At 32.8% G+C, this 11,479-nt stretch overlaps 1 protein-coding gene across 3 annotated transcripts in view; it reads right to left on the bottom strand.

The window, feature by feature from the left end:
* Positions 1–11,479, bottom strand: part of ARHGAP12 (Rho GTPase activating protein 12) — a 101,675-nt gene that overhangs the window by 20,322 nt on the left and 69,874 nt on the right. For all 3 annotated transcript variants that reach the window (XM_008568043.1, XM_008568044.1, XM_008568045.1), the window contains 2 exons: positions 7,222–7,283; positions 2,454–2,535 (listed from right to left, as the gene is read on the bottom strand). In XM_008568043.1, the coding sequence (XP_008566265.1) occupies positions 2,454–2,535; positions 7,222–7,283 (144 nt within the window). The remainder of the gene's footprint in view (positions 1–2,453; positions 2,536–7,221; positions 7,284–11,479) is intronic.

The following is an 11,479-nucleotide window of genomic DNA, read 5'->3' as shown; positions in this document are numbered from 1 at the left end:
ATAGTTTAAAATTCATTGAGCTACCCAATTTCGAAACTATAAAATTCTTAATGAATTTTTAATTTTAGGGATTCACTATTTGAATTGTCGCCATTAAGTGAAATTTTATTAAGATTATTATATCATTAATAATATAATCATTTCTGATAGTTATGAAGATTGTATATGCCAAAATACATTATACACACACATACTTTTTATTTAAATAGTCTTATTTGCTTTTACTTAAGGCCATTTGAATTCGTTTTCATTCCCTTAATGGAATGGGGAAAGCAAGGTAGTCTGAGGTTTTAAAATCAGCCATAAAATAAAAAATAAGAATTGACTATATAACCATTTTACCATATCCTGAATCTATTTAGTCTTTATTGAGACTATAAAATCCAGTGTGTCTGTGTTTTATTTAATTATGCCTATCTGAAATGATTATATTATTAATGATATAATAATCTTAATAAAATTTCACTTAATGGCGACAATTCAAATAGTGAATCCCTAAAATTAAAAATTCATTAAGAATTTTATAGTTTCGAAATTGGGTAGCTCAATGAATTTTAAACTATGTTTCCGCTACTGCACAACTTTGGCCTATAAATAGAACTACCTCACATCCTTTGTCAGTATTAGTTTTAATTATGACTTCCGAGTTATGTAAGGTCTTCTAGAGTGAAAACTTTAAATAAGATGCAATCATCTTGTTGTTCTAATGATTATATACTGGGGTACTTATTTAACATCTTTAAATTTAAGGAGTTTTCCTTTTCTTCAAATCCCATACAAACCTGCCTATCTAAATGATCCCTCTCTGTCTACTTGCTTTATCTGTACATAACACAACTTTCAATCTTTAAGTACCAGTAATTATCAAATAAATGACATTATCCACCTTTCTTCAGGTACTTTTTTATTACTTATTAATTTCTAATTGCTTTTCCATTCCTTTTCTTTCATTCACTTTCTTCACTCAATTTCAAATAAAAGTTGAGCCACAAGTAGGAAGGAAGAAATAATTACATAGTCCTCTAGAAATTCATCAACACAAAAAAGCACCACATGCTTCATTTACCTTGGTGGGGGTAAGGGGACGGGGAGGAAGGAGAAAGGTATAATTATCAAACTACTTTAAATCAAGTAGCACCAAAACTTCAGTCTTTTAATATCAAAGTCTATCACAGGTCATTTCCACTGTACTGGCTGAACAGAGAGCAAATCAAAGGATTAATAATGCAAAACAAAACAAGTTTTAGAATGTTCACATTTGTGCTCAATCAATGTGGCTTTTAGGTGGCCCTATCAGAGTAGTGGAGGACTAATGCTCTGTGCCATTCATGGTTTAGAACAGTGTTACAAGGCTGCATTGTGAATGTGGATGACTAAAATTTGCTTGCATTTTGCATTTGGGTTTCTCTTTTATCAAACATAAAATCCACAGATCCTGTGTTAACGTTAAAGGAAGTCAGTAATTGTAAGAAAATATTGGTTAAGGTACAATATGAAGCCAGAGCAAAAACATTTAGAATAATTCCATTTTAAACTTTTGAGCACTGACACTTCAAATTCAATTACCAAAAATTTTTATAAGTATTCAGAGCATGGACTCTGGAGCCAAAATGCCAAAGTTCTAAACCCCAATCTGCCATTTAGTAGCTGTAAAACCTTGAGCAAATTACTTAACTGTTTTACACCTCATTTTCTCATCTGTGACAGGGGAAGGGGAGAAGAAAAACAAGAGCTATTCCACAATTAATATATACATAATCCTATGTACTTAGACAACACCTGATACATATTAAGTTTTCAAAGAATGGTAGCTATTATATGTTATGAATTATAATTTCTAGTATTTGTGTTACAAAAAACCATGGAGTAACATGAGGGTACTTCAAAAAGTTTGTAGAAAAACATAACTAAAAGATAATACAAATCTTACCATGAACTTTTTGAAGTATCCTCATAATAAACACTCAAATACACAAAAAGCTTTGAAATCCCATAAGTAATGGTGATATCTCTTTTTCTTCTAAAAGCTGGCTGACATAAACACCTGAGTCACTGACCAGTATCCAAGGGTCAGTTCACATTTCAAGGTGGGGCTGCTTATTTTCTGACTAAATATCTGAAATAGCAATCAAATATACAACAAAACTATAACATTCTGAAAATGAATCAAGAAATGAATTTGTTCTATAATGCCCACATAGTAAGCCCACCCTTCACAGTTCAAGGGATAAAGTGGAATCTGTTGATTTTAATAATACAACTGATTAGACTATTCTACTTAGTCCTCTTCTTTCTCTTATGACTCATAACACATCTTTAAGAAAAATTATTTATTTTTACTTGCACACCACCTGTAACTAGAAGGACTCTGAAAATTACTCCCTGAAATCCAGGTACAATATCATCCACATAATTTAAATTATATAAAGCCTCCAAAGAGAAGAAATACTTACCCAACTTGTGCTACTTCCTTGAGTTTTGGTAAAAAGTAAAGATGAACCCTGCAATACTGCCCAAGAAGACAACCAGTTCTTTCTGTAATTATAAAGATGACCAATTAGATCTCCACTATCCAGTTCTTCCAACCAAATTTCAAAACTTAAAACTTACTTAGCTGTTATCAATGTTATATACAACTTACAGTCATTATTGACATTCTAATTGTTTTTATTGGAGATTATGATGCTAATGGAATTTACAGTCATTTTACGGTCCTAACCTAATAATGAAGGCCCCAAAACAAAGTTAATTGGAACTTATAAGTTATCAGAATAATGATGAATGATATAGCTAATTACATTCACATGGATCACGCTGTGATCAAGGACGCTAATTTAAACTCACACAAATGGAACACTGTATTTGGCAAGAATTCTCATTCACAATTAAAAAATTACATGCTAAAAATAAAAAATAAAAAATTACATTCTTATCTTACCCACCTAATAATTTATAGATACAGACTGTTTTATATTTCTTGGTTATCTCCCTTCCTCTAACAGGGCTGCACTAGACAGGCAGTAGATATTAATTACATTATAAGTATACCATACATTATACACTGACTGACCACTGAGGTTACTAAGATGAGGTTTTAAAAAATTTTTTTTTCTAAATCACAAAAGGAATACATATACGTAAAAACTCTGCATATAGAAATGCATAAAGGAAAAGGCTCCACACTTCTTCTCCTTCAGTCTACACTCCAGAGGTAACCAATGTTAAGAGTTTGGTATAATTTGGAGGTTTTAAAGAAATGGTCCACTTATCTACTGTCCTATCTCCACATACATAGGTAAGGACTCACACTGAATATGCTATTGTCAGTGTTCCTACTGAGAACTTTAAAACTGATTAATGTTATACCCTGGCCAGATACCACTCAACTTCCCCCTTCACTATCTTTAATTCTGTATTAGAGATTTTTGTTTAAATGTTTCTCTCCCATTGGAGTTATAAAGTACTTAAAGGCAGACAGTGTTGTATTGATTTTTGTATCTACCTCAGGCTAACAAAGTACTTTTCAACCAGCAGGTATGGATCAGTGTTTGCAAATAGAAAAACAAATTAAAATTACCTTTATAAGAGGACTCAGTTGCTGGGAGGCTAAAATGAATGTCAAATCTACTACTACAAGAATTTATTAAGGCTCTCCCTATAGCCAAACATATAGCCAGTTTTGTGAAGACTGTATAGGCTCTCGAAAAAAAGGTTTTCAGAACGCGGAATTTAATACCTATCAGTTAAACCTACTTTATTATTTTTTACTTTATATGTCCACTTGAACTTCATGGATTAAGAGAAGTGAAATAAAGTTTACTACTAAACTTCTATTTTTCTATTCAATTCGCGTAGTTTTTGCTTATGACTGTTAATGCTATTTTATTTGGTGAATGGCTATTCCTCATGATTAGATCTTTATTGTGGATTTATCTGCAATGCTTTATCATTTTAAAGTTCCTTAATGCTTTTCCCCATGTACTGAACTTGTCTGCTATTAAGATCCCTATTCTTACTTTCTTATTTCTCGCCTTTGACAAGCTTTATTGTTTTTTGGGTTTTTTTTTTAACTTTTCTAAGTCATTTTTAGGTGTTTCTTTTATATGTAATGTTTAGTCAGGTTTTGCATTATGCTTCAGTCTGAGCAACTTTTTCTTTCAACAGAGGAGTCCATTTACACTGAATGATACTGACATGATAGATACATTTAGTGCTTGTTCTGTCATCATTTTACTATATTTTTATTATTTCGTTTTTATTATATCTTATAATATTTTATTATATCTTAGATCTTAGATCTCAAGATATTTTGGATTTATTTTTATTTGTAAATTTATATTATAAGTTTTCTATTTCTTTAGATAACATCAACTGACTCCCTACTACAGAAAATGCTTAAATTAGCATATTTCCACTTTAAATAAACTTTTTAAGTTGTTTTTTCATGAAACCCAATTATTTTTCCTGAAAAAAAGACTGTGTGGTTATTCAGACCTGGGTCAGTCAGACAATATCTCCAAAATAAATGAAGTGAGCCTGTCACCTTAAAATAAAAAATAAAATAAAAAAAGGTAGTATTTGTTGGCAATAAAAATTAAAGCTTTCAACAAAATGGGTGAACCTCAGGGAGTTTACAGTAAATGAAATAAACCAGTCACAAAATCACACAAATAATCATATGAATGAAGTATCTAACGTAGTCAAAATCCTAGAAACAGAAAGTAGAAAGGTGGGAAAAAGGGTAGAGGGAAGAGGGAATTTAGTGGGTACAGAGTTTCAGTGCTCCAAGAGAAAAAGTTCTAGAGATCATTGCCCAACGATGTGAATATACTTAACATCACTGTGCTGTATACTTAAAAACAGCTGATGACAAACTTAATGTTATGTGTTTTTTACCACAATAAAAAAAATTAAAGTTTTCAAACAGAAAGCAGGATTTTGGAAAACCTGGCATCTGCTGCTGTGAATATGACAATTTCCCAAAACTCATTAGACTTTTCTGATATGACAGATTTATGATTCTTCAATACTATAAAATGTTTAAACATTTGCAAAATGAGCAAACTTAGTAAAACCGGTATTTTCCAAATAACCTGCAAAACAAAATTATGCAAAGCTTCATTCAAGTGCAACATAGACCAATGGCTTTTAATGAAACTGGATATGAAAAGTTCATTAATAGTTTCTCAGAGTCTTCGCTGCAACTGACCTTCAAGAAATTACCATTTGGAGAGTTCTGGCATAGCAGAAAAATATGAACAATTATCTGAAAAGGCTAGTAAAACATTCCTGCCTTTTCCAACTTCAGCTGTATAAAGAAGGATTTTTTTCATATACTTCAACAACCAAAATAATATGTCATAACAGACTGACTACAAGCAGAGGTGAGAGTTAAGCTGTCTTCCATTAAGCCAAATACTAAAGATTTGCAAAAATGTAAAACAATGCCTCTCTTTTTCTTTTAGGAAATATAGGGGACTTTCTTCATACAAATATTATTCATGTTAATTTGTAAAAGGTTACTTTTAAAAGAATTAATAAATATTCTTAAAACTTCTATTTTAATTTCTCACAGTAACTCTCCATAGGTATGACCTATATAGAAAAGAACTCTTTGGAATGTTCAATAATTTTTAAGAGTTTAAATGGGTCCTCAGATCAAAAAGTTGAGAACCAATATACAGGATATTAAAAGACTACTTTGCTCAACTATGTAAATAAACTTGAAGATGATGAAATGGGTGATTTTCTTAGAACATAAATTACAAAAAGTATTGTCAAAGACTAATTAATACAGGAAAAACAACAACCAAGAAAACAGAGAAAATGGCTAAAGGGCTATCTCTACCACACATGCACAAAATGGAGAAACAGGAAAATAATGACCCAATTTGCAAGTTAACTCTACTAAGAAACTCATAACTGCACTATTTGTAAAGTTATTTCAGAGCACATGAAAAACTTCCAAATAACAAAATCTGACAGACAGTTCAATTAAAAGCAAACCTAAAATACTCCAGTATATGTAATTTAAGTTTAACTCTTAATTAAACAGGCTGATCTCACTTTGACCATAAAACCACAGCATTTTAGCAGTTTTTAAACCTGAAGGAAATGCAACTTGTTTTATAAATAGTTAATTTTCTTAATTCATTAGGAGGTACTACACATGAACCAAAAAATCTATCAACCCAATAGAAAAACAAAGGGCATAAACAGACAATTCAACAAAAAAGAAGTACAAAAGGCTCATGATACTCTACCCCACTAAAAAGAAATGCAAATAAAAATACCATTTTCTCTCTAATATCTATTGGCAAAGATCAAAGAATTTGACAACATATTAAACTGGCAAAAGGTGTAGAGAAATGCATTGCTATTGGAGGCAGAAACTGATTCAGTATCTTACAGCACAATTTGGAACATTCTTTCAAAACGATCTTGCATACATATGGCCTAGCAATTCCACTTTTGTAAAATTTATTCTACAAGCATATTTACCTACTTGTAAAATGAACTATGCAAGATACAAACTGTAATACTGTTTGTAATAGCAAAAACTGTAAACATTCTAAATGTCTACTAATGCACAGGCATAAACACTTGCAAATAAATAATGGTTAAATAAACTATAAAACAGCTGCATAACATACAACTATGCAGCAGTTAAAAACAATGTGGCAGCTCTATATGCAATGAAATGGAACCATCACCAAAAGACCATATTTAAAAAATTAATCTACGTACATACAAACATGTAGATAAGATAGATAGATCGATCGATCGATCAATCGATCGATCTCATATCTCTGGAGGGAAGCACTAGAACTCATGAGACTTAACACTGGTTGCCTCTGGGGAGGAGAACCTGGCCAGGTGAATCTCTTTTTACTCAATACTTAGTGTACCTCTGTTATTTACCATGTGCATTTATTGCTTACTGAAAAAAAAGAAAGAAAATAATATTAAGAGAAAGCTAATGCTTCCTCAGAATCCCCTGCCTTATCTCTGGCATTTAGTATTACTTAAGAAATATGTCAAGACAATGGAAAATTTTCACCCATTTCATGATAATCTTATATATATTATTATATTACAAATATAAGATTGGAAATTCTTCTGAACCTTTTAATCATTTCTAATAAAATATAATTATATTCATAATTTTAATCTGTTTCAGTCAATGAATCATGTAAGAACACTAATGATCTGTGTACTTACCGAACCTTTTTTCCATTTTCAGTAATTTTTGTTACATTTAATAATCCGTATTTCTCTTGACCCTATGGAACAGAGTAACACTGTTTACACATCATTCATATAGACAATGAGGTCTAAGTTCTTATATATGACTGAACCAAAATAGTATGGTACTCTAAAAATTAGCCTAAAAAAAAGATTAGTCAGTATGTAACATGTTTAGTTCTAGAGTACATTAAGAATATAATTTTCCCCACACGTCTGTATAGTTATTTTTAAGTAATTTTATAATTAAACACTTCCTCTCTTAAGCCACAGCAGCCATCAGTACTATGCTATCAAATTAGATTTCCAGGGCCAGCCCAAGTCTCACGTGGGAGAGTGTGGTGCTGACAACACCAAGTCAAGGGTTAAGATCCTCTTACCATTCATCTTTAAAAAAAAAAAAAATTTTGATTTCCATATGAACAAGGCAGCACCAGAAAAATAATTTATGTCTTCCTGTTTGAAGAAAATGATACACTATAATGATAAATACTACAAAAAAGGAACTATTTGTTTGGCTTCTATTTTACAACTACATAATTTGAAACTCATTCAGTATACTAAACAATTTTGTCAGAATGTAAAAATAACTGGGTAGAACAAACTGTATTTAAAAAACTACTCAAAAGTAACTGGTCCTATGCATAGAACTGGCATAAAAAACTCAACACAGTATGTGCTTCATTAACCATATTGTCAGATGCTGAGCTGGGCTCTGTACAAAATAGATTTATTAGCCAGCTGATGTCAAAAATAGTGACACAAGCTTTATCATCAAACTCTATGAAGGCAAAAGCCACTGTACTAAAGGTAATTTTATCTTAACATTTTTCCACTTGGAAGTAAAGAAGCCCTTTCTCACTGCTTTAGCTTCCTATATTCGAATAAATTTAATCAAAAAGAGTTAATGTCTATAGTAACCATCGACATTAGTAAACACTGGATGTACATGAGACAATTTTCAATTTTAATTCAACTGAAACACACAGACACACGAACACACTCACCAAAATATGGAAATCCCCAATTCAGAATTTATTTCTGACTATTTAACTGATTCCTCAGCTATATTTTTTCAATGTATTTTAATCAGAAAACCAATCTTTTTGTATGGGAGATAAACATAATATTGAGTATTTTCTCAATAATGTCTACAAGATAATGTTTGAAAGTTTTGTCTGATCTGATTAAAAACCTCACATCTATAGACAAAGCTGACAAACTGTTGTGTCAACTAACATTTCTGGTGTACTGGAAACTTGGGAAATAACTTGTTATGAAGTTTTACTGTAATTTTTTCATAAAGTATAGCTTAGATTTCCTAAGATATGCAAGTTTGATACTTTTCATAAGAACTCTGTTGCCTCTTAACAAAAACATCAATTACACAATTTTAAGTATGCACAAGATGTTAAATAAGAACATTCTCAATTTACTGTTCCCCTGTCAGAAGCAGGAAAAAAAAAGGAACTTTCAATGATATGGGAACAGGTAACAACATTCATCTGAGTGGATGGGCCCTGGTTACATGAGGTAGGAAGCAGAGGAATTGGAAGGGCAGAGAAATGAGAATTAAGCCCATAAAAAATGCCACAGCTGGAATTGTGTTTAAAAAAAAAAAAAGGCAGAGGCAAGAAAGAAATAAAGGCATTAAAACAGGAAGAAAAATGGACGGACTAGCAGCAGTGACAGCCTAAGCCTAAGAATGAGAGTGAGAGTCTAAAATGGGGGTTCTTACCTGAGTCAACGGATGAACCGAAACTGTTGCAGAACTGTGCATGTACATGCATTGTTCAAGGAAAGGGTCCAGAACTTTCAACAAAAACCTCACAGGGATCAAGACCCAAGTACTAATGTTCTAAGTATTAAGCATGCTAACTCGGATGTAAGAACAAAATTTGCCACCCCCGAAATGTACAAATACAAAAAACAAGTACCATACAATGTGGTAAGTGCTATGAGACTGGTACACCTAACTCGACCTGGGAGAGAAAGAAGGAAAGCAGAGACAGCTTTCTGGAGAGGCTGACACTTGAGCTAAGGAACAGGAGTTAGCTAAATGGAAACAGTACGAGGTAAAAATAAAAAATATAAAGGCACAGAAGCTAAGGAGAGTGTATCATATTTGAGGGCCTTTAAGTTCCCTCAGCATATTACATGAGGTGCAGTACTGAGAAATGAGTCAGTGGAAAGAATGAACTAAGAAAGGGTGGCACGACTAGAAACCAACTAGAATATTACTCTAATAACTGCTTTAATGAAGATTAGCAAATTATGGTTAAATTTGGACCAGAAAGATTATAATAATATTATCCTATCCTAATAAGGCATGAAAACAATTCCATTAAGTAATCTGGGAAAAATTTCACAGGTTCACAATCACTTTGCAGGTTCCAGAATTTCTGATCAATGTTATATTCATTTAGTAAAATTGGCATTTCCCAATTTAGGCTAATGATTATTATATACCAGAATCAATACAGTCTATAAAAACCCTCATCTTCAATTAATCATGTTATAATCATGTAAAATAATTACATTTATTACATGATTATAAGATTATTCTTTAAGATTAAAGAATAAGATTCTTTTAATACAGAATAAGTAAACTTGCACGATGACATAGTGCTGAAAAAGAACCAGTGTGATGAAACAGATAAGTCCACAGAGACAGAATGCAGACTAGCGGTTACCAAGAGCAGGGGAAAGGGGGGAGGGTGAAATGGTGAGTGATTGCTTAATGGGCATGGGTTTCCGTTTGGGATGATTCTGTTACTAGACAGAGGTGACAGGTGCACACATTGTAAACATACTAAATGCTACTGAATTTAAAATGGTAAATGGTTAATTTCATGTTAGGTGAATTTCACCTCAATAAAAAAAAATTGTAAAGAGCCGGTGTTATTAAAAAGAACCCTAGACATTCGAATTATTATTATTATTATTATTTTTGTCTTTTGTCTTTTTCCATGTCCGGCAACGGATCGCAACCCTCAGTGTCGCCCCTGTACCGGACCGGGGACCGGCAACGGGACCGCAACCCTCGGCGCTGCTCCCACGCCTCACTCAGCCAGTGAGCGGGAACCGGTCTGTACGTGGGATCCGAACCCTCGGGCGGGAGTGCCGCCGCGCTTCCCAAGTGGCGCACTATCCAGTGCGCCACCGGGCCGGCCCCTCGAATTATATTTTTTAAAAAGGCCTTAGAATAGTAACATTCAATGAAAAGAATTAGCAATTTGTCCAACATTACTCTGCTTAAAGAAAGTCTTGAAATGTCCTTTTCTCCAAAATGGTTAATACATTTTAATACCATAACTGGAAATACAAGGTCAAAAGCCCAAGTGTCAAAATTACATATTCTAAAACTTTATTCAATGTTCAGTAATAGGGAATTTTAAAATGCATATTATCATAATTATATTGGGAAAAATAAAGAATAGCTTCTTAGAACAACCCACAAGAGCCTGTTTAATCCACACTGCAGTCATATTGCAGAAAAACGTATTATTAATTTTTTTTAAATGTATATACTGCCTATTCCAAAAAAGGGTTTGAAGAAACTACAAAAATAATAATGCATTTGAAAATTGGAAAGCATAAGAAAAAAATTAACATGTTTAAAATTTATATTAAGGGATCAAATTTTAAATCTGGTTTATTAAAAAGAGATCAAAGAGGCAGATGGGCAATTTGCAGATTTTTAAAGGTGATATCAGGTGGCTAACACTGGTTATGATATCATTTTCACTTCTAAATTTACAGCTTCCTTTTTCACTAGGTCTTTATACCAACCAGATTTTAACTCACAAAGAAAAGAGGGGGAAAATATTTCCTTGTAACACTGGATACGAGTGGGAAACAGAGGCAAGACTAGGTAGAATCAGAGCAAGTGGAAAAGAGGGACCAGAGGGCAGAGGGAAAGAAGAGAAGTCAAAGGGGAAGGAAGACAGCATGGAAGAGCAGCACTCAGGACAGAAAGAAACACTGGAGGTGAAAACAGAATGGTCTCTGGTGTAATTAACATAGCTGTTCACTTCTTTCACCTGAAGTTTTTTTTGTTTTTTTTTTTTTTTGGGGGGGGGGGGGATAGAAACACCGGTGGGCAGCTCCCTGTAACGACCGTACCGTGAGTCCAGGATGGCCTAGCTCCTGTCAAACTTCAGAAAATGGATAAATGGATGGAAAAATAATTCACCAACAGTCCATTCATTGTAACTGCATGTAGAACATTTAC

This window comes from Galeopterus variegatus, unplaced genomic scaffold (genome assembly GCF_000696425.1).
Source record: "Galeopterus variegatus unplaced genomic scaffold, G_variegatus-3.0.2 Scaffold369, whole genome shotgun sequence".
Classification (NCBI taxonomy): Eukaryota; Metazoa; Chordata; class Mammalia; order Dermoptera; family Cynocephalidae; genus Galeopterus; species Galeopterus variegatus.
The sequence above is the reverse complement of the archived record's forward strand: the minus strand, read 5'-3'. Positions and strand labels throughout refer to the sequence as shown.